General features: G+C 40.9%; 1 protein-coding gene across 4 annotated transcripts in view; it reads right to left on the bottom strand.

The window, feature by feature from the left end:
* Positions 1 to 23,027, bottom strand: part of ARHGAP19 (Rho GTPase activating protein 19) — a gene marked incomplete at its 5' end in the record, with an annotated part of 46,474 nt that extends 23,447 nt beyond the window's left edge. For 3 of the 4 annotated variants that reach the window (XM_084245648.1, XM_084245649.1, XM_084245650.1), the window contains 3 exons: positions 1,317 to 1,397; positions 2,234 to 2,499; positions 22,972 to 23,027. In XM_084245648.1, coding sequence (XP_084101774.1) covers positions 1,317 to 1,397; positions 2,234 to 2,499; positions 22,972 to 23,027 — 403 coding nt within the window. Of the gene's footprint in view, positions 1 to 1,316; positions 1,398 to 2,233; positions 2,500 to 6,247; positions 6,307 to 22,971 lie in introns of those variants that run through there. The other variant, XM_084245651.1, reaches the window with a different exon arrangement.
* Positions 23,028 to 24,422: the final 1,395 nt, after the last annotated feature.

Here is a 24,422-nt window from a genome sequence, read left to right as displayed (position 1 = left end):
GGAGGTTTCTGGTTTTTTTCCCAGAGTAGTTTAAAACCACTGGCCCCTGAAGAGACATGTCTTAACATCCCTGAGCACCTGGTGATCTCCCAGACTAAGAGATGGTCTCCCAGGAGTCATTCAACGTCCTGAGTACCATCTGGAGACAGAATTCGAAACAATAGTCAGAATGAATCTGAAAAATCAGTTGAGAGAAAAGCCAAAGCTCCCTAAAGGCACTCCCCTTCTTTGGTCATCACAGAAGGGAGGTTGAGTTCATATGAGGCTCGTTTTTCCTGTAAATGGTTTCCCAGCCCAAAACAAATCAAGACTCTCCGTGTTGTCCCAGGAATTAGAACTTTAACCTGTTGGATTACCTTTCACACCAAGAGATTCCCAGAAGTGTAGGGTCATTCTTCCCTCCCAATTAGGTCCTAAACTAATCTATTGAGATTAAAAAAAAAAAAAAAAAAAAGATGGGATAGACAGCTTTGGTTTGATCTGGAAGAAGTGTGAGAGTTCATGTTTCAAATTAAGGTAAATATTTACCTCTGTTTATAGCCTCTTAATTCAAGGCTCCAAGTTCAAATGCCTACAGTTCAGGCAGGTAACAGTAAATGAATGAAAAGGAACCATAACAAACTGGAGGGCACAGACATTTGCTCCGGCAGATCATGTCCAAGAGGAAACACAGCTGAAGGATGCTGTATCTGCTTAGCATCCAAAAAAATTAAAAATATGAACCCTCACCACTTTAAAACTGACAATTTTATCTTTTAATTTAATCCTTTGCCAACAAAACATTAATGGAGTCCTTAGACCATCAGTTTGCAACCTCTACTCTAGCTCCTAGCATGGTGTCCAACATAGAATAAGCCGTAATATGTCAAAGTTAAAGCATCACATAAAGCCACAAATTTCACATGCTGTATCAAGCACTTAGAGCAATGACATTTACCAGCATGACTGCTATAAATGAATAGGAAGTAAGACTGTATTTTAATCATAGAATTTTAGAGATGAGAATATCTTTGGTGATAATTCATTGTTACAATTCTTTAGGGACAATGTATATTTCCAGAAATGTCTCTGAATGAAGAGGAAAATATAATTTCACAGACACTATCTAATCTATATACACCTTTGACAATATAAAATCAATACATGAGATGAAATTTAAGAGGAAATATATTTAAAAACATGCCACCTGAAAACATCACCAATTAGTGTCACTGTTGATGATTAATAGACACCCAGTGATTCCAGGAAGTTAACTCTCAATAGCAAACTCATAATTTTTCATTAACAAACAACAACAAAATTTTGAGCAGTCTTACTTTTGTGTAGATATTCAATCAGCTGGTATATCTGGGCAATGCCTTCCTCTGTCAAAGGAGATCCAAATACTACTCCTTTTTCTTAAAAAAAAAAAAGACAGGAAAGGTCTATATTTTCCACAAATAGTACAAAATCATCATACTTACAAGTCACCCAAGCATCTATATTACAATTCAGCAAACGTTTTCATGGAGTCAGTAAACAAAACCTCAGAACTGGACATGCACCAAAAAATACAATCAGGATAACTTTCAAAAAACTCTCTACATGTTGACTATAGGTTCCTTGAAGGCACAGACCATCTTCTTAAGTATCAATACCCAGAATGTTGATATTTATGAAAAACAGAACTTAGAGCCAAATAATTGTCTAAGCATGACAGATTATCCACTAATTGGTACAGTCTGATCTGTTACAATGTCTAAACTTTTTTCTACCTAAATGATCTCCTCATATTTAATAAAATAAAATAGTGCCTCTTTCATAGCTTATCAAAAGCAGTGCTACAATTATTTCCTGGAAACTTTCTGGGTGATTCATAGGCATTCAAATGCTTATCCAAAGCATTTGGAGAATAAAAATGTTTGAAAACTATTGCAATAAAAAAAGTTCAAATTTCCCTTACTGTCCAGCTGTGTGATTTTGTTTTGTTTTTTTTAAATATTATTTTAGTACAGTATTAAGAGGACATTAAAATCAAGGTGACCTTGATAACTACTTAATCATGGCATTCCTTGAGGACTGACTATATTTGCTTTGCTTACTTATCTAGATTATAATTTTTAGTACTATTAAATAAGATTATGCTACATAAAAATGAGAAAAATGACAAAAAAACCCTTTACAGTCATAGTAACTTCACGCAGATGTTAGGAGTGAAGCCCATGGACCCAGCCTTCCCAGACACATCTCCTACCCTTCCGTTTGAGAGACATCAGAGACCGGAAGAATCCTGATGCTGGACCAGCCCCACCAGGCAATTTAAGGTCCACTTCCCCCATTAGTTGGGCCAACTCAGTTCCAGGTAAATCGATGAGCCTTGTAATATTGCTGACCACCAACTCAGTGAACACCTCAGGATTCTCATGTCGGAGTTTTTCCACAAAAAAGTCAGGATTGAAGATAATGGGCTGACCCCGAAGGGAAGAGTCATTGCAGATAACAAAACTGCAGATGGCATCACTGGAAAATAGGAAACAGAAGGATTGTTGGGATCATTTTTGCATGTGTTTCTCAGGTCCTCTCAACCATACCATTACCCACTTTCTGTAGATTCATCTACATGTTGGTCTTTGGAAAAACCTAATCCTGGGCCTCCCCTGGTGGTGCAGTGGTTGAGTGCTGGGCTGCGAGGCTGCCTGCAGCCTCTGCAGCGCCGTTTCGTTCCCAGACCGCCGCCGAGGGTCCCACAAAAAAAAAAAAAAAACTAATCCTTATTCTACTGACTGCACAAAAGAAGACAATTTGGACTTGTTGCTGAGGTAATACTCACTGAAACAAACACTTAAGTACTTAGTTTAATGAAAGAAATCATCGAACAGCCAGTTTGATATTACCTAAGTTTGTCTCTTAATTTCAAGCATATACTGCAGGAAGATACAGATCCTTACAGACTCCCAGCTCTAATAGTATATTAGAATTGCTAGTCACATGGGCCATGTTTCCTTATAGAACAGTCAAACCCTGGATTAATTACTGTTAAAAACTTGTAAGACATTAGACTGTAGGTGTTTCCCTTAACGCAGCAGTGGATAATCATTAAATTAAGGCCTTCTTGTGAATACAGTCAGTACTATACAACAAGCAACTGCTGACAAGGCCACAGTCAGGCCACATTCAGGACAGTAAACCTGAGACTATGTAAGAGCTAACACTATAATAATGTAATAGACATTTCAGATACATTTACTCTACCCACAGGGTTCTGTGATTCCTAGGTCAATATAGGTAAATAATCTCCTTATAATCAGACCCCTTTAACTGATCCAGTTGCCCTTGGATTCTATTCCTCAGAGCCAAAAAGCCTTCACTAGAATGAAAGACATTTTAGAGGTACACTAAATAGATATTAATTCAGCCTTGTCCAGGGTGAAAAACAGGTTTTATTTTTTTTTAAAGATTTATTTATGCATACAAAAGCTGGGGTGTAGACAAGAGGTACAAGGGGTGATAGGATTTACCAGAGACAGAGTGGAGAGCAGAACAGGCAAGCCAGGAGAGGTCTGCTGCATCAAGGGTTAGCTCCTTGGCTGGGGATTGAACTTGTGCTGCGGTAGCTACCAATAGCTTCATAGTGCTGAGACTTAACCCCTGTGCCACCAAGGAGGCCATATAGTTTTCTTTTTATATTGTTTAATTGCACAATATGTGAAGGCATTTTCCTCATTAAAAATTAAATAATATAGATAAAATATTCTCTGTCAAGCAACCCAAGAATTAGTCCCTCCCGCAAGAAGTCACTCTTTTATTTTTAAATCCTTTAATTTTCAATGCCTCTCTCCCATCATCTAAGTCCAATCTTTATTTGGACAGGTTCTTCTCTCCAGAGTACTTGGGGAATTACATTTTGCTTCTAATTTCATTCTTCCATCATTGAATAACACTGTATGTTCTGCTGGCCCCTAGCTGGTTTTCCACTCCTACAGTACTTTGCCATAATCCCAGCAAAGCTCTTTTGACTCTCAGAAATATCTTCTTCCCTGTTCTCTGTTTCCTAATGCCTAATAACTGTACTCCATTTTACTTCCAATATCATATATATAAAACAGCATTATTCCATCTCTTACAGCACACATCACTTATTATCTAATGATCTGTTCTAATCCTTATTATAGAAACAGTTATTTATTTTCTAACCTCTGAGTAGATGTAATACAAGCCAGAAAGGACAACTTATCTATCAAGTAAAGTCGAAATTCACCTGACTAATACAGATTTCCACAATTAAAAAATCACAAAAGTCTCCCACTACACCCTTGGCACCAAAGCACTGCTCCAAAAAAATGACACCTGTAAGTATTAAATGTAAGTAATCTATGATACACCTTTCCAACACTACATGGACTAATTTTTAATAACGCTATAATGAAAATAAGGTATGGGTATACTTCAAAGTTCATCTCTACTTCCCTGAAAAACTATTACAGAATTTTTAATCAACAGCCCAAATCTCCAGTTGGTAGCTAACTAAATTACTTCTTTTCTCTAAAATGATAAGAATTCAGGTGAAAATTTAAAATTATGAATGCATGTTTTCAAGACAAAAAGTTATTGAAGAAAGAGAACTTATAATGCTTGCCTCCTCAAGGCTTTTACACAGTTTAAGATAGGTTATCATTCCTGCATAAACTAAAAATGCCAACTGACTATAAGCCAACTAAAATCAAAAGCAACTGTTTCCTAAATCGTTAACAAAAACCTCTTTTTTTAAACATCAGCTTATTTCTGTCAAGAAACAAGAGTCAGGACCTCCCTGGTAGTGCAGGGGTTAAAGTCAATGCTATTAAGCTATCAGCAGCCACTGCAGCAAGAGTTCTACCCCAGGCCAGGGAGCTAGCCCTGTCTCACCCCACCTCCTGTCTTACCCACTGCTCCCCTCAGCAGTGTATTTCAGTCAGTCTGCCTGTTCTGCTCCCCACTCTGTCTCTGATGAATCCTCTCACACTCCCGCACCTCTGGCCTGCACCCCAGTTCTTGTATGCATAAATTAAAATAAATCTGGGCCTCCCCTGGTGGCACAGTGGTTGAGCACTGGGCCGCGAGGCTGCCCACTCTCTGCAGCAGCGGTTCGTTCCCCGGCCACGGAGAGGGTCCCACATGGCGTAGCAGACCTCTCCTGCCGCACCCACTGCTCCCCTCAGCAGTGCACTTCGTCAGTCTTCCTGTTCTGCTCCCCACTCTGGCTCTGGTGAATTCTTTCACCCTCCTGCACTTCTGACTGTAGCCAGTGCTTGTATAAATAAATATTCTTTTTTTTTTTTTAATTATTTTTCTACCCAGAGCCAGAAAACATGAGTCTGAGAGTGATCGCATTCATACTGAATATCAACATTCATATCATATCTAGCCTAAACAATGATTTTATGAACTCACATCCCTTTTAATTCTAAATAACAGATTTCAGCTCCTGTTAGTCCTATCATGCAAATGTACATGAGTAGTATCCATTAAATGGCTGAAGCAGAAATGCATACATACATACAATCTCCAAATTCTTATTTCATTGATGTCCCGAGCAAGGCTAAGTTAAGATTCTAAACCTTACCTCACAGTTGACCCTCCAGCACTGAGCTGGATCAAACACAAGTGAAAAAAGAAAGAGAAGCATAAAGCCCTAGCTACAGTGTTTTTCAACAGAATTCTTTCAGTCTAGGCATCACCCCCTAAATAGCACCTGCTCTTAAAGTGTAGTAGACAGAAGAGTAAAGAAGTTCAAGGTTGTTCCTACCTATTCACAAAAAAATATACAAGAAAGATACCTCTGAAGCTCTAAAACACAGGTAATCTGTTACTTTTCCCTTATGCTTTTTCTCCCTCCATCATTTACTCTTGCTTTGCCCTACATTAATTTCTTTAACCTAGTTCTCTTTTTTCTTTTTCCTCATTTTTTCTGAACAGAACATTTGGTAAGACAAGAACCAAGAGAGCATTGGTCAAAAAAGAAGTAAAACTAACCTGAAAGATGAAAAATGGAAAAGACATGTTCTTGTAATTCCCATGTCACCGAGCCCACTACTCCTTTTCCACAAAATACACAATACACAGTAAAGAGCTGAGACTATCACGGAACATGGCTAAGAACTTAAGAGATTCAAAGCTAAAAAAAAATTTTAAAGTATTATATTTAAGCAAACTAACTTCCTACTTTACAGTATCTTCTTTTAAAACAACCTCAAAGTTTGTCAAGTTCAAGAAAAAACAAATTTCTTACATAAGTGCTGAAAGTTTCTGATGAGGCATTGGTACATCGAATGGATAGGAAAAAAGCTTTCTCCTTAGTTGTGACAAAAGAACCCTCCTTTCCCTGCCCCATCTCAGCCTACACAAATTCCAGACATGTCAGAGGACACAAGGACACATTATGGGACCTGAAAGGCAGACTTATTAGAACTCTAGGCACTCATCTGCAAGTAGGAACAAAACAAAAATTTTTAAGAACTGGACTAGTTCACTGTATTTCCCAAATTGCTTATTAAGTTCAATAGTATCTTCCATCACCACCGAAAAGTTGTATTAGACAAAACAATTCCCTAAAGTAAAAGTACAAGTAGTTTTATGATATGGAGGAATATAATTCCTACCTCATACCACATACAAAAAAAAAAGGTTCCAAACAGAACATAGATCTAAAAACGAACAGCCTAAATTTAAAAACTCTAGAAAACAGTTTGGAAGAATAAATTAATGAGGCAGAGGAAAGATTTCTTAAACAGGAGATAAAAAGCACAATCCACCAAGACTGAAATAATACAGAAGTATATTAAAATTTAAAATGTCTGTACAGCAAGTGACATTATAAACATTTTTTTAAAATGAAGTCACAATGACTTTGGAGAGAGGAATTGGATGAAAGAACAGGAGTGGGAGAGAAACTTCACTGTATGCTCTTTTGTATTTTCTGGATTTTTGATGCATGTGAACATACAACCCATTCATAAATAAATTCAAAACTTTAAAATAAAAAAAGACAAGCCATAAACTAGAAAAAGAAATCCGTCATGAATATATAAGGAGTGGCATTCAGAATATCAGTATGCCTAAAATTTACAAGAAAAATACATTTACTCCAGAAAATTAGTCAAGTAAATTCAGAGAACAGGAGGCCTAAATGACTAATAAACATGAAAAGAAACCCCAACTTTAGAAATAATTATGGTAAAACAAATTTTCAAATGGCATCTTTTTTTCTTTTTTAAAAAAAAATTTATTTTATTTATTTATACATACAAGAACTGGGGTGTAGGTTAGAGATGGGTGGGGGGCGAGGGGCAAAGATGAGAAAATTCACCAGAGACAGAGTGGGGAGCAGAACAGGCTACTGAAATACACTGCAGAGGGGAGCAGTGGGCAAGACAGGAGAGGTCTGCTGGGCAATATATAGGTTAGCTCCCAGGCCTGGGCTCGAACTCATGGCGCAGTGGGGGACGACAGCTTAATAGCACTTTGACTTTAACCACTGCACCACCAGGAAGGCTCAAATGGTATCTTTCTTTAACCATCCATCATTTTGGTGAAAACTATGATATTCGGGTTGTATCTTTTATCCTGGTATGGTAAGCATTATTTATAAAAATGAGTCAATGTGTGTTCCTCTGTTAATATTATTTTTCACCTGTATTTTATATGGTAAATGACACTAATTTTCTAATGTTACACCAACCTTGCATGTCTAGAGTAAACTCAATGCTGTTATAATGTATTATCATGTTTATATATTGTTGAATTAATATGGTATAAGTTTGCTTAGGTTTCTCCATATTTGTGGTTGGCCTGTAATTGTCCTTTCTTGTATTATCTTCGTTAGGTTTCATATCAAGGCTGTGCTGATCTTAAAAAGTTAGTTGGGGACCTCTCTGGTGGCACAGGTGGATGAGTGTTGCACTGTGAAGCTGTCTGCAGACTCTGCAGTGTGGGTTCAATCCCGGCCAGCCAGCGAGAATCCCACATGGCGGGGCAGACCTCTCCTGTCTTGCCCGCTGCTCCCCTCAGTCTTGTATTTCGTCAGTCTGCCTGTTCTGTTCCCCGCTCTGTCTCTGGTAAATCCTCTCACCCTTCCGCGCCTCTGGCCTGTACCCCGGTTCTTGTATAAATAAGTAAATCTTAAAAAAAAAAAAAAAAGTTAGTTGGGAAGTAATCTTATTTTTCTATTTTCTGAAAAAGTTTATATAAGACTGTTATTTCTTCTTTAAAATGTTCGATTAAAAGTGGTTAATGGGGGGCCTCCCCTGTGGCGCAGCGGTTGAGCTCTGGGTTGCAAAGCTGCCCGAAGCCTCTGCAGCGCCGGTTCGATCCCCGGCTGCTCCCCGGCCACCAGAGGAGGGTCCCACATGGCGGGCGCGCAGACCTCTCCTGCCGTCTGCTGCTCCCCTCAGCAGTGTACTTCGGTCCTTCTGCCTGTTCTGCTCCCCGCTCTGGCTCTGGTGAATTCTCTCACCCTCCCGCGCTTCTGACTGTACCCAGTGCTTGCATAAATAAATAAATAAATAAATAAATAAATAAATAAATAAATAAATAAATAAATAAAATCTTTGAAAAAAAAAAAAGTGGTTCATGGGACCTCCCGGGTGGCGCAAGGGGTTAAGCACAGCACTGTGAAGCTATCCGCAGCCTCTGAAGCAGGAGTTTAAACCTGGCCAGCCAGGGAGCTACCCACATGGCACAGCAGACCTCTCCTGTCTCGCCCCCTGCTCCCCTCAGCAGTGTATTTCAGAAGATCTGCCTGTTCTGTTCCACATTGTCTCTGGTGAATCCTCTCATACCCCATAACTCTGGTCTGCACCCCTGTTCTTGTATGCATAAATAAATAAATCTTTAAAAAAATAAAAATAGGGCCTCCCCGGTGGTGCAGCGGTTGAGCGCTGGGTTGCGAAGCTGCCCGCGGGCTCTGTGGCGCCAGTTCGATCCCCGGCTGCTCCCCTGCCACCAGAGGAGGGTCCCACATGGTGCGCAGACCTTTCCTGCCGCCCACTGCTCCCCTTGGCAGTGTATTTCGTCGGTCTGCCTGTTCTGCTCCCCGCTCTGGCTCTGGTGGATTCTCTCACCCTCCCATGCTTCTGACTGTACCCAGTGCATGTATAAACAAAACAAATAAACAAATAAAAATAAATAAATAAAACATGCCTCTATTAAAAAAATAAAAATAAAGTGGATAATAAAACCATCCATAGTCTACTTTGTAAGGATTTTAAATATATATTCAATTTATTTTGTGCTATAGGACTATTTAAATTCTCTATTCTTGTATTAACTTTGGTAAGTTATATATTTCTGGGAATTTGTCTATTTCACATAAATTTTCAAATTTACTGAATATCCTCTTAGGAACATTTTAATGCCTCTAGGTGATATAATGATATCCTCTTTGGTAATTTGTTTTCCCTCTTTAAATTTATGAATCTTATTATAGGTTTATCAATTGTATTAGCTTTGCCAAGGTTCCAGGGTTTGGTTTTATTGAATCCCTCTATTGCATGTTTGTTGGTTAGTTCATTAATTTCTGACCTTATCTTTATTACTTCCTTTGCTTTCCTTACTGGATTCAGGATGAAGGTGGAACTGCAATTCCACCTAAATGGATGACCTTTTCACTTACAGTGCTGGGGAACTTGGACATCTCTGGGGAGGGTAAATGAAATCTGATACTTATTTCTGTACAGCAAGTGACATTATAAACAATATCTTTTGTGTGTATACATGATATACAAAGATAAATTCCAGGTAAATTATGGATCTAAAGGTAGAGAATAAAACAAACTTTCTAGAATATAGAATATATTATTGAAACCCACAGAGGGAAATTAATTTTTAAATAAAACATAGAAAATATTAATCATGGGCCTCCCCAGTGGCGCAGCGGTTGAGCGCTGGGTTGCGAAGCTCCCACAGCCTCTGCAGAGCCGGTTCGATCCCCGGCTGCTCCCCGGCCACCGGAGGAGGGTCCCACATGGCGCGCAGACCTCTCCTGCCGCCCGCTGCTCCCCTCAGCAGTGTACTTCGGTCCTTCTGCCTGCTCTGCTCCCCGCTCTGGCTCTGGTGAATTCTCTCACCCTCCCGCGCTTCTGACTGTACCCAGTGCATGTATAAACAAAAACAAACAAATATAATAAATAAATAAATAAAAACATGCCTCTATAAAAAAAAAAAAATAAAAAAAAAAAAAAAAAAAAAAAAAAAAAAAGAAAATATTAATCATGAAGAAAAAGATTAATATATTTGACTTCATTGTAGTAAAAAACTTGTGTTCAAAATACACCATTAAGAAAGTGAAAAAGCAAGCCAGAATAGGAAAATGTATCTGTTATATGTATTAATATTACAGCTACAGTCACAGATATATAGCAAAAAAAGGATTCATATCTTGAGTATATTAAGAATTCCTACAAATCAATAAGAAAAAAGAAACAATAGAAAAATAAGCAAGAGGGTTCAATAAAATATGAGAAAAAAGTTTGGACAAGTGACCAACACATTCATGAAAAAAACTCTTCAGTATCATTAGACATCAATAAAATGCAAATTAAAAAACAATGACAACCTATTATTCAACAGAATGACTCAAATTAAAGAGATTAACAACACTAAGCTTTAAAAAAAAAACAGTAATTCTTTTATACTGCTATTTTGAAAAACTGTTTGGTTTTAGCTACTAAGTTGAATAAATATACCCCTATGATCCAACAATTCTATTCCACACCTAATGTGCAGCCACATGTGCACCAAAAACAACAAACAAGAACGTTCCAACAATTTTTAAACAGCCAAAACTGGAAGCATAATGTCCAGAATGATTTAAAAATTATGAAATATATAGTGGCATAATTTACAGCAATAAAAATGGAGGAATCCCAGTTACGTGCACCATCGTGGAGTTATCTTACATATAACAATGACCAAAAGAATCATATATATATAAATGAGCACACACAGAGAGACAATGACTTACTATATAAAGCCATTTCCAATGAATTTTAAAAAGAAAAAAAAAACTATACTGTTTAGACAAACTTGCTTAAGTGGTCAAATTGTAAAGAGAAGCAAAAATGTATTTAAAACTCAGGATGTCAAAAACCTGTGGCGGTTAGTGATTAAGAAGTAGCATGAGGGAGCCTCCCTGGTGGCCTAGAGGGTTAAGTCTCAGCACTATCACTGTGACGACCTGAGTTCTGTCCCCAGCCAGGGAGCTAACTCCACATATGGCGCAGCAGACCTCTCCTGACTCACCCGCTGCTTCCCTTAGCAGTGTATTTCAATAAATCCGCCTGTTCTGCTCCCCACTCTGTCTCTGGTGAATCTTCTCACCACCCACCTCCCCACCTCTGATCTACATCCCGGTTCTTCATGAGGGAAATTTCTAGGGTGCTAGGATTGTTCTTGTGAAGAATAAATCATTGGGCAAGGGGGAGAAGGGAACAATGAATTTGAAGTAAATATGACAAATGTTAAGAACGGTTAAAGCTGTCTGACAGGAAGAGTACTGCGTAGATTATGCTATACTTACATATATAAGCAATATCTTCCATGACAAAGTTTTCTGAAGAAACCGAGTAGTTCTGACTAAATTTTGCTACAACTTCATGTAACTATTATAGAAAACAAAAGTATATACTAAACATGAATTCCCTTATCATAAAAGTGATGGCCAGAACCATATTTAGTGGTTAGGTGCATAGGCATGCAGAGAGAGCAAGAGTTCAAGCATTTAAATGCACATACTAGGCAAGTATCCTTAGAGAGAGATTGATAAAGGTTCTCCCCACAATCCAAAAACACAAAGTTCCTAATTGGTATGAGTTGGCACATTATTTTTTGGGTCTGGAGATGCTTTTGCCACAGGAATTAATGATAATAGCATTCCCACACCAAAAATACAACCTCCTAAAAACAACTAAATAGGAATGACCTATTTTCAGGAAGTGGGGGGAAACCTGCAGAGGTAAGATCTACCACCCTCGAAAAGATCATTTTTTAAAATCTACTTACAGTCTGCAATTATTACTGTTACCACTAGATGGAACTCTACATGTAAAGTGATACGCTTAGTGAAAGGAACAGAAACAGAATCCACAGCTGAAAAATCAATTACAGAAAAATGAAATGTAAGTGCTTTTGAGGCATGCTGAACCCATGAATCTGCAAAATTCAAGGCAGTGAGAGAAACAAACCTGTATCCTGTAGATGTATCTTTTGGCAGACTACTACAAAAACTGTATACCCACAAAACTAAATGTTTCCTCCCTAGTGAATTGCTTAACTTGATTTGTTCTCCAAGAACCACAACCTTGGCAACATCTATCAAAATATGAGCTATATTTAAAGTTGTCTAAATTTGACTTACCACCCTGAGAAAAGTATGCACTCTCTTACTTCTTTTTCAGCCCTAAAAGCTTCTGAATGTCACTTTATTGGAGAATTTTAAATAGGTATACAAACCAGTGATAAACAAAAGACTATCATACTTCCTTTTTCTACAGATCAAATTTAAACTGATATCAAAAAAGCTGTACACAAAGGATAAAGCAGGCATGTGCCCGGATCAGCAGGGTTTTTTTCCAATATATGTAATGGGAACAGTTCAAAGTTTGTAAGTAATATCAAAAGATTTCAGGGAACAGTAATCTGTATCTTAGACAAAAATTTGAAACATCTACATGCTAAGATTCACCTTTAGCTATCAAAGATTTTATAAAACGCACCTCTTATCTCTAATTTAAATTCCAACAGTACACAAAACTTCTCTTTCTATTGAGATAACAGTAGTTTACATCACTGTATAGGTTTCAGATTACAATTCCTATCCTCAGCAACTATATATATCACCCTACACCACACCCATCACCAAATGTCCAGTCACCATCCACCACCAATCAGTTGGTCCCCTCTCCCCATTCCCGCCCCACATAGTCTGTATAATCTTAATAAACATACCCTGGAATCAAATTTTCAATGAAATTAATGCAATGGCATAAGTGTCATCTTTCACATTGGTGGACTTATTTTTAATTTAAAAGTCATGCTTATTTGATGAAAACACTGAAAAGTGACATATCTCTTGTTCAGGGTCATCGAAACAATTGAGGCAGACTGAGCAACAGATGTAATTATTTTAATCACAAAGATAGCCCTCACAAAAATGACCTTACCAAATGAAAAAAATAATAAAATGGACCATGCTACTTGAGTGAAGAAACTATTATTGTGACAAATAGAGGGCCTGTAGGGATCCCGAAATTCATAAAACTTTAAAATGATAAATAGGCTTAAGTATACAAAAGTTAGCCATATTTCAAAGGACTTTAAGTGCATATCTGATATTTTCTAATATGATGTTACTAATAATATTGCTATACATTTTCTTGGTGTCCGATCTTCATGATTCCTGGTTTCCTGTTTTTGCTGCATTTTCCTTCAGTTTCATTGTTATTACTAATTTGGCTTGACTACATGAAAATAAGTGAACTTTTTCATTATGTAATCCCAATATCTTTTTTTTTTAAAGATTTATTTTTATTTATTTTGGGGTACAAGAACTGGGGTATAGGTCAGAGGTATTGGGGGGGTGCTGAGAGGATTTACCAGAGACAGAGTGGGGAGCAGAAAATGCAGATCTACTGAAAAACACTACTAAGGGGAGCAGCTGTGAGACAGGAGAGGTCCACTGCGCCATACGGGTTAGCTCCCTGGCCAGGGGAGGGCCAGGCCAGGGAACTCATGCAGCAGTGGCTGCCTATGGCTTGACACAGCTGGGACTTTAACCCCTGGGCCACCAGGGAGGCCTCCAATATCATTCTTTGGTTATAATTTCTAATAAAATAATTAAAGTAAAAAAGTAATTAAAACATATAGCTCATCTAGTGATAGAACTGAGACACTTTTATCTTTGATAACATTGTTTGAAGTATGTCAAATACAGTTCTTCCTTGAATTGTTCATTAGGATTATGACCTGACATGTCAATCATAAGGTTGAAAATATAGTTAAGCTTTAAAAGCTGGCAATACAGTCCACTGCAGACTATCAGCTGTTGGCCCTCATGATGGCACAGCTGACTGGGAGCTGAGGCTCACTGCCACTGCCCAGCATCACAAGAGAGTATCAGGCTGCCTGTCACTAGTCTGGGAAAAGATCAAAAATCAAAATTTGAAGTATGATTTTTTCCCCTGACTGTGTATAACTTTTGTATCAAACTAAAGTCAAAATATCTTAAGTCGGGCCTCCCCGGTGGCGCAGCGGTTGAGCGCTGGGTTGCGAAGCTGCGCGCGGCCTCTGTGGCGCCGGTTCGATCCCTGGCTGCTCCCCGGCCACCGGAGGAGGGTCCCACATGGCGCGCAGACCTCTCCTGCCGCCCGCTGCTCCCCTCAGCAGTGTACTTCGGTCCTTCTGCCTGCTCTGCTCCCCGCTCTGGCTCTGGTGAATTCTCTCACCCTCCCGTGCTTCTGACTGTGCCCAGTGCATGTATAAACAAAACAGACAAACAAACCAGCAAACAAATGGATGAAGCATGCCTCTATAAAAAAAAAAAAAAAAAAAAAAAAAATTAAAATATCTTAAGTCTTGGACTGCAATGTTTTACTTCTTTACTACAACACTTCAGAAACTTGAACGTAGATAAACCAAAACATTTTAATTTTCTACGGTGGGAAAAATGAAAAGAAAAAAACAAACAGCAAAGAAAATTGGGATCATATAATGGGAACATTCTGAAAGGGATGTAGCTTTGTATGGTATGCTAAACAACATTTTCTGTTGAATTGGAGAAAAGTTTATCTGTTATAGATTGGCTGACATCATTATTGTATTTTGTAATCTTACCAAGTCCCAAGAAATTTGTTTTATGAAATGTAATATATTCTGACCAGTAAGCAAAAGAAATAAAGCAAGGGCCTCCCCGGTGACGCAGTGGTTGAGCACTGGGTTGCGAAGCTGCCCGCAGCCTCTGCAGCACTAGTTCGATCCCCGGCCGCAGGGTGAGGGTCCCACATAGTGCACAGACCTCTCCTGCCGCCCGCTGCTCCCCTCAGCAGTGTACTTCGGTCCTTCTGCCTGTTCTGTTCCCCGCTCTGGCGAATTCTCTCACCCTCCGGCGCTTCTGACTGTACCCAGGGCTTGTATAAATAAATAAATAAATCTTTTTTTTTAATTTAATAAATAAACAAAGCAAAAACTGATCTACACATCTCTAAAGGAAACATCTCCTTTTCATACTTGTGAATATAAGCAATATTTTAATTATGTATTAATTTGTAAAAGCTCAACAGTTAAGGGCCTCCCTGGTGGAGCAGGAGGTTGAGCGCCACACTGTGAAGCTGTCCGCAGCCTCGAGTTCAATCCCCGGCAGCCGTGAGAATCCCACTTGGCAAGGCGGACCCCTCCTGTCTCGCCCGCTGCTCCCCTCAGCAGTGTATTTCGTCAGTCTGCCTGTTCTGTTCCCCACTCTGTCTCTGATGAATCCTCTCACCCTCCCGCGCATGGCTTGCACTCCAGTTATTGTAAAAAAATAAATAAATCTTTCAAAAAAAAAGCTCAACAGTTAATACTACAGCATAACTAAACTCAGCCAGCAGGAAGCCAATTTTCTTACAGTTCTACTGGCTGCTTCATTCTTGCAATAACAAAAAACTGATGTCTACAAAAACTAATTCAAAATGGATCAAAGACTTGGATGTAAGACCTGAAATCATCTATACATAGGGAGAAAATATAGGGAAAACATTCCACAACTGCCTCATGATGTCTGTAGGGGCTCAACTTATAATGGGAACAAAAGCAAAAATAAATAGGACTACATCAAATTAAAGAGTTTCTGCACAACAAAAGAAACTTCCACTAAAACAGACACCCTACCAAGTAGGAGATAATATCCATACAGCATACATACAGCTAGGGGAATTAATATCCAGATCCATAAAGGACCCATACAAGTCAAGTAGAAAACAAAAACCCAATCAAACACTGGATAGACACTTCTCCAAAGAAGACATACAGATGGTCAATCAGCACATAAAAAAAAGTTTATCATCACTTCTCATAAGGGAAATGTAAATCAAAACCACAATGAGGGGGCCTCCCTGGTGGCGCAGGGGTTAAAGTCAGGGATCTCAAGATATTGGCAGCCACGGCAGCACAAGTTAGGTCCCAGGCCAGGGAGCTAACCCACATGGTGCAGCAGACCTCCCCATCTCACCAGCTGCTCCCCTCAGCAGTGTATTTCAGTCAATCTGCCTGTTCTGTTCCCCACTCTGTCTCTGGTGAATCCTCTCACCCCCACACTTCTGGTCTGGACTCCAGTTCCTGTATGCATAAATAAATAAATCGTTAAAAAAAGTATTTTCATACTTAAAAAAAAGATAATTGAGATAGAAAATTTAAGATATATGTGTACATGATTTGATACACATATACATATGATGTACATATACATTGTACAGCTAATTCTCTTTACTTCTTAACTAGCCAATATCTTATTAGTCCAATCCTGTTAATCACTCTTTATAAAAAATATTCTTTGATCAAATTATTGTATAGTTTTAATGTACTGGGTGAACCCTGACTGCTACATCAAGTAAAACTAGCAAAACATCAGTACAAAATAGATGGGCTCTGGCATTTCTAGAAATCCATTCTTTTTTTTTTTTAAATAGAGGCATGTTTTTTTTTTTTATTTATTTTTATTTGTTTGTTTGTTTTTGTTTATACATGCACTGGGTACAGTCAGAAACGCGGGAGGGTGAGAGAATTCACCAGAGCCAGAGCGGGGAGCAGAGCAGGCAGGAGGACCAAAGTACACTGCTGAGGGGAGCAGCGGGCTGCAGGAGAGGTCTGGGCGCCATGTGGGACCCTACTCCTGTGGCCGGGAAGCAGCCAGGGATCGAACCGGTGCCTCGGAGGCTGCGGGCAGCTCTGCAACCCAGCGCTCAACCGCTGCGCCACCGGGGAGGCCCTAGAAATCCATTCTTGATTAAAAGTACAGCAGCATGGGCCTTCCTGGTGGCTGAAGGGGCTAAGCACCACACCATGAAGCTGTCCGCAGCCTCTGCAGCACATCCCGAGCTGGCCAGGGAGCAACCCACATGGTGCAGCAGACCTCTCCTATCTCGCCCACTGCTCCCCTCAGCAGTGTGTTTCAGTCGGTCTGCCTGTTCTGTTCCCCACTCTGTCTCTGGTGAATCCTCTCACCCCCCACATCTCTGGCCTGTACCTCAGCTCTTGTATGCATAAATAAATAAATCTTAAAAAAAAAAAAAAAAGTACAGCACCATGCAGCAGACCTCTCCTGTCTTGCCTGCTGGTCCTCTTAGCAGTGTATTTCAATAAACATGCCTTTTCTGTTCTCAAAAAAAAAAAAATACAGCTAAGAGGTCCACCCAAGGTAAACAAAAGGTATCTTTAGGAAGAAAGTGCTGAAAAGTGCTGATTCTTTTTAAGTAATAATCTAATCAATTGCACAGTGCTTCTTCCCAGGATAAAATGTGCTAGCAACCTGACATACGTATCTGGCATATTCTTTATGCAAATGACCAAATTTGTATTTTACCACTTGGCTTCTTGTCAGCCTGAATGGAATCAGTCTCCTCAAAACCATCTAATGAATAAAATCATTTCTGAACTTGCAATAATAAGAGGAAAAAAATTAATAAAACTGACATCTCTGAGGACTTTCCACACAACCAACCAGCAACCTCCTTCTTTAATATTTTTTGATGTCACAACTCTCAAAGGTTTGAGGCAAAGAAAGGTGGGCCAGCACCTTTCCTCTGGTGGGGGATTGAACTCAGTCCTTAAAGCATTTTTTAGGGGCCTTCCCTGCTCGCGCAATGGTTGAGCGCTGGGCTGCGAGGCTGCCCGCAGCCTCTGCAGCACTGGTTCCTTCCTTGGCCGCCAGCGAGGGTCCCACAAAAAAAAAAAAGCATTTCTTAGTTAACAGACTGAAACCATTTAAAGCATCTATTAGGAATATAATATGAAGAAAAGAATATAAAGAATATGAAGAAAAAGAGTTATAAATGAGTGATTACATATTCTCCATTCAACATGCAAAATAGGTAATGATCTGCGTAAAATCAGACTATTCTTTCCTCTTCTTTGTGGACTACAAGGAGCAAAACAACAGAATACTCAAAAGTTTAACATCTGCAGGGCAAAAAGAATTTATATGGTACATATCATTGCAAGGTAATATGTCTTAGAGATGACAAAGACTATTATTCATTCATCAAAGACCACCTACACAAAGCTAAGTGCCTGGTATATATAAATGTGTGCAGGTGTGTGCATGGGTGTATGGGTGGAGGGAGATCCTGCCCCAAAAAGCATTATAGAAACACAAACTTCTCTTTTATGATATGGAATTGATATACCACTATTTTACAAATAGTAGAATTGATAATTCAGGTTCAGCTATCTGTGCCTGTGAATATCTGTTGATCATGCAACTATTAACCAAAATTTTAATTCAGTTAGCAACATGCTTTAAGTGGAATTCCTACTCCTGCTACAGAATATTTTGTCTTCAGGTTTTCATCCACAATTCACGATTTGAGTAGGATGATGGCTGATCTATCTAATCAGATCTAGCAATCCCTCCATGGTTTCCAGGCAAAAAATAGCCAATCATTTATAGATAGTTATAAGAATAGAAAACTCTTCCCTACAAAATATCAAGTAACATATTCAACTATGCGCATGTCAGGCAGGGAAGGTATCTGATGCCCACTCCTAAATCCAGCTTCCCAATACATGAAATCTCCTATTAAGTAGATAGGACAAGAGCTACCAAAGGTTTTATTGGATTATAGAAGCAATGTAAATAAGCTCACTGTACTGAATCCTAATGTATATGTATATAAACAATCACAACATCTAAGATCTCAAGACTGGAGGAATACCACCTAAAAATTCTTTCTGGGAAATGCTAGGTTTCAGTGTATTTGTTTAGGAGAGAAGCTCTGTAGAAATTATGTAATGACTTCCTCAACTACAGACCCCTGTGATCTGTTCGTCAGTTGTTCTACTAGGAGAAAGTAAAATCTATCATGTTATTGAATGTATTAACTGTTAGGCTTAGTGCCTTAGAAGGACTGTCTAATTAATCCTGACATTCTCTGTAATAAACACCATGACATACAAAGAAAGAAACTGAAGCTGAGTAAAGTTTAAAACTTAGCCTGGGTATCTTACTATGTTTGATATTACTGTAAATGATACTGATTTCCTAATTTCCTTTTCAGATAGTTCACAATATATAGAAACAACTGATTTCTGTATATTTTATATCCTGCAACTTTATTAAATTTATTCTATTTTTTTAAAGACTATTTATGCATACAAGAACTGGGGTACAGTCCAGAGGTGTGGGAGGGGGGTGAAAGGATTCACCAGAGACAGAGTGGGGAACATAACAGCCAGATTGACTGAAATACACTGCTGAGGGGAGCAGCGGGCAAGTCAGGAGAGGTCTGCTGCCCCATGTGGGTATCTCCCTGGCTGGGGATCGAACTCATGCTGCAGTGGCTGCAGATAGCATCATAGGTTGCGTCTTAAGCCCTTGTGCCACCAGGGAGGCCCTAGTTCTATTTTTTTTTTTAAAGATTTATTTTATTTATACAAGACTGGGGTACAGGTGGGGGTGGGGGGGCGGTTGTCAGAGGATTCACCAGAGACAGAGCTGGGAGCAGAACAGGCAGACAGACCAAAAGCACTGCTGAGGGGAGCAGAATGCGAGCCAGGAGAGATCTGCTGTGCCATGTGGGTATTTCCCTGGCCTGCCAGGATCAAACCCATGCTGCAGAGGCTGCGGACAGCTTCACAGTGCTGCACTCAACCCGCTGCGCCACTGGGGAGGCCCTAAATTTATCAGTTCTAACAGTTTGTTATTGCTGTTAAGTCTTTAGTTTCATTTAAAAAAAAAAAAAAGATTTATTTATTTATTTATTTATTTATTTATTTATTTATTTATTTATGCAAGCACTGGGCGGGAGGGTGAGAGAATTTACCAGAGCCAGAGCAGAGAGCAGAACAGGCAGAGTGAGGAAGTACACTGCTGAGGGGAGCAGCAGGTGTGGCAGGAGAGGTCTGCGCGCCATGTGGGACCCTCGCCAGTGACCAGGGATACAATCGGCGCTGCAGAGGCTGCGAGCAGCCTCACAGCCCAGCACTCAACCGCTGTGCCACAGGGGAGGCCCCTTTAGCTTCTTATATATAAGATCATGTTGCAAACTGGGACAATTTCACTTCTTCCTTCCAATTTATATGCCTTTTCTTTCTTTCTCTTGCCTAACTTCTTGCCTGGGACTTCCAATACTATGTTGAATAAAAGGGACAAGAGGGCCTCCCAGGTGGCGGTGGCGCAGTGGTTGAGTGCTGGGTTGCGAAACTGCCCATAGCCTCTGCAACACCAGTTCAATCCCCGGCCTCTGGGTGAGGGTCAGTCTGCCTGTTCTGCTCTCCGCTCTGGCTCTGGTGAATTCTCTCACCCTCCCACACTTCTGACTGTACCACAGTGCTTGTATAAATAAATAAATAAATCTAAAAAAAGGGGGGGGGGACAAGAGTGGGCACCCTTGCCATGTTCCTGATCACAATGAGATATCACCTCATATCTGTCAGGATAGCTATTAAAAAAAATAAACAACTGTTGGTGAGAACATCAAGAAACTGGAACCTCTGTACACTGCTAGCAGTACAAAATTGTGTGCCTGTTATGGAAACTAGAATAGTGAGTCCTCAAAATAACAGGCCTCCCTGGTGATGCAGGGGGTTGAGTGCAACGCTGTGAAGCTGTCCGCAGTCTCTGCAGAGCTGGTTCGATTCCTGGCCAGCCAGGGAGATTCCCACATGGCATGGCAGACCTCTCCTGTCTCACCACTGCTCCCCTCAGCAATGTCTTTGGTCCATCTGCCTGTTCTGTTCCCCACTCTGTGTCTGGTGAATTCTCTCACCCTCCTGCATCTCTGGCCTGAAGATGCAGCTCTTGTATAAATAAATCTTAAAAAAAAAAAAATAAGAGGGCCTCCCCGGTGGCGCAGCGGTTGAGCGCTGGGTTGCGAAGCTGCACGCAGCCTCTGCGGCGCCGGTTCGATCCCCAGCTGCTCCCCGGCCATCGGAGGAGGGTCCCACATGGCGCGCAGACCTCTCCTGCCGCCCGCTGCTCCCCTCAGCAGTGTACTTCAGTCCTTCTGCCTGCTCTGCTCCCCGCTCTGGCTCTGGTGAATTCTCTCACCCTCCCGCACTTCTGACTGTACCCAGTGCATGTATAAACAAAACAAACCAACAAATAAATAAATAAATAAAACATGCCTCTATAAAAAAAAAATAAGAAGAAGAAAATAACAAATAATTCAGCGATTCCACTTCTGGATATTTTTCTGAAAGTATTGGAATCACAGTCTTGAAGAGATGCTAGCTAGCATTCCCATGTTTACCAAGGCATGATTAACAGTGTCCAATGTGGGGCCTCCCTGGTGGCACAAGGGGTTAGGTCTCAAAACTGTGAAGCTATCTGGCAGCAATCTTTCTGCCCACCTGTGATTATGCAGGTGCTTCCTTTCACCAACTCTCTCCCTCCGCAGGGCAGAGGCCTTCCTGCCTGCCTGCCCGTGACCTGTACCATGCCAGGACCTCTCTTCACTGACCTCTCTCAGGAGGGCAGCTCTCTCAAGGCCGCCCTCCTGCAACCAAGCAGGCCCCCCTCAACAAACCTGTTCCTTTCGGGGCAGCTCTTCCTGCCCACCTGTGTCTATGCGAGTGTCTTTTACTCTTCTGTCCCTTTTCCGAATAAACCTGCTCTTTAAATTTAAAAAAAAAAAAAAAAACTATGAAGCTATCTACAGTCACTGCAGCACCTGTTCAAGTTAGATCCCCTGCTAGCCAGGGAGCTACCCACATGGTGCAGCAGACCTCTCCAGACTCCTCCACTGCTCCCCTCAGCAGTTTATTATAGTCAATCCGCCTGTTCTGCTCCCCACTATCTCTGGTGAATACACACACACACACACACATACACTCTACCTCTGGACCACAGTTATTGTATGCATAAATAAATAAATCTTTAAAAAAAAAAAAGTAGCCAAGCTGTGAAAATAATAATGTTCAGAGATGGCGAAGAAAAATGTGGTATATACATAGAATGGAAATAGAAAGGAATTATTAAGGCCCCAAAAGGGAAGGAAATTCTGACATACACTACAACACGGATGAAACTTAAGGACATTATGCTAAGTGAAATAAGCCAGTTACAGGAAGACAAAATAGTGCATGATTCTAAATTAAATATAATTAAAATAGTAAAATGTATAGAATTAAAGTGCAGTGGTGGTTGCCAGGGGCTGGGGGCCAGGGGGAGAGAAGTTACTCATTCACAGGCATAATGTTTCAGCTAAACAGGATGAATAAACTCTTGAGATCTGCAGAACAACACTGTCCCTACACTCAACAACACTGGATTGTACTCTTAACATCTTGCTCAGAGGGCAGGTCTCCTCTTGAGGAGTTCTTAACCAACTCAGTTAAAAAAAAAAACATTTTTTTTAATTGATTCAAGGACTAAAACCCATTTCTGACACTCAAATCCATGCTCCGATAATCACATTAACCGCCTTGATGCCGATCAAAGGGTACCGAGGGCGCTCGCTCCCGGGGCTGTGTGACGCGGGAAATCTGGCTTAACCCCTCTGGGCTGTTGCTCACCAGCGGCGCCTCGGCCCACAGCGCGGCCACCCGCGGGGCCCACTGCAGCCCGGGCCGCGACACGACCCCCGCCCGTCAGCCGGACCCAACCGGCGCCCGCGCCGGACCTCAGCCGCCGCAGCCCCGACGTGCGATACGCGGCGGGGGAAGTCAAAAGCCCGATCCCGCTGGGTCACCGTGACCCAAAGGAAAGGCGTCAGTGTGCCCAGCCCACGGCCTCGTTTCCTAGGCAGCTGGACCAAGAACTCAGCTCACCTCCGACCCGATTCGCGGGCGGGCACCTCCCCTTCACCCTGCGCCTCAGCCGCCATCTTAGTCAGCAAAGTTCTTTCACCGCCCACCGCAGGTCCCGCCCCCCGAGACTTCGGATTGGCTGAGGTGCTTCTTCCTCTTCCATGCAATTGGGTAACATGAATTTCGTGGTATTATTGGTCTGTTCAAATAAGTAACTGTCGTGGGTGGCCCCCCCAGCTAGGGCAAAAGGGGGAGGGAGGAGACCCAGCCCCGAGGCCTGCCGGGAGTTGTAGTTTCTCATTTTCATTCTGCCTTGCGAGTCCACCAGCATTTAGGTTCTACCTGCGCCCAAATGTGGTTCTGATGTGGAAATCTCAGAATTACGGAATTCATGGTATGCTTTCTTGAGACCACAGTTGTTTGCTTACAGCTTTCTAGAGGTTCCCGGGTTTCCCCTCCTGTCTGAATCATGAAACCAAAAGCCACATAACTTTGTCCCTGCCTGAACTTATTCCTCAGTGGTTGAAATAGCCATCATTATGCTAGCCCTTCCTGCCTCACAGGCTTCTGATGAAGATTAACTGAGGCAGGCAACAGATGTGAGAACATGGTAAAGTTAAAGCATTGTTGGGGTTTATTTTCTGTATTTTTTTGAAGATTTATTTATTTATGCATAAGAGCTGGGGCACAGGCCAGAGATGGGGGGTGGGATGGTGGGAGAACTCATCAGAGACAGAGTGGGGAGCAGAACAGGCAGATCTACAGAAACACTGCTGAGGGGAGCAGCGGGCGAGACAGGAGAGGTCTGTTGCACCATGTGGGTATCTCCCTGGCCGGGCCGGGGATCAAACTCATGCTGCAGTGGCTGCTGACAGCTTCATAGGTTGTGTTTTAACCCCTTGCACCACCAGGGAGGCCCAAAGTTACTTAACTTTCTGATAACATTTCCTCTCCTGGAAAATAAGGATAACGAAAATTCTAAGAAGGAGTGCTGGGAACATTGAATTAGATAACTGCTGAAAAAGCTGCTAAGCAGAACAGTGTCTGGCACCTACTAAGACTAGATAAAAGTTCAAAGTGATATGATAAATATTTGAATGCTAAACTCCTTTCTCAGAAAACAATTCTGTCTCCATTGCTATGTGATAGGGACCAGACATTATACTTATAGTTACAGTTTAATCAGTTACTCTGAAGAGGGATATGTTTCTCCTCAAAAGCAATTGTTCCTCTGTGACTTATGATTAGAAGTTAGTATCATTGCTAAGTGCTATAAAAATGCACCCCAGCTAACAAGGCTGCACACCCTGTTTCTGCAAGGGTGTCATAGCTCCCCTGAAGTCATCATACTCCTTCAAAGTACTGATTGTCAACCTGGTGATAAGCAGGCTATACAGCAGGAATTCATGAAAGTTCAGAAAGTTATCTGTTTCCAACAAATGAACAAAAGGTCACAGGAATGCAGCCCCGAC

Source organism: Talpa europaea, assembly GCF_964194135.1.
Source record: "Talpa europaea genome assembly, chromosome: 10".
NCBI lineage: Eukaryota > Metazoa > Chordata > Mammalia > Eulipotyphla > Talpidae > Talpa > Talpa europaea.
Note: the sequence above shows the minus strand (reverse complement) of the source record. Positions and strands in the feature narration are given on the sequence as shown.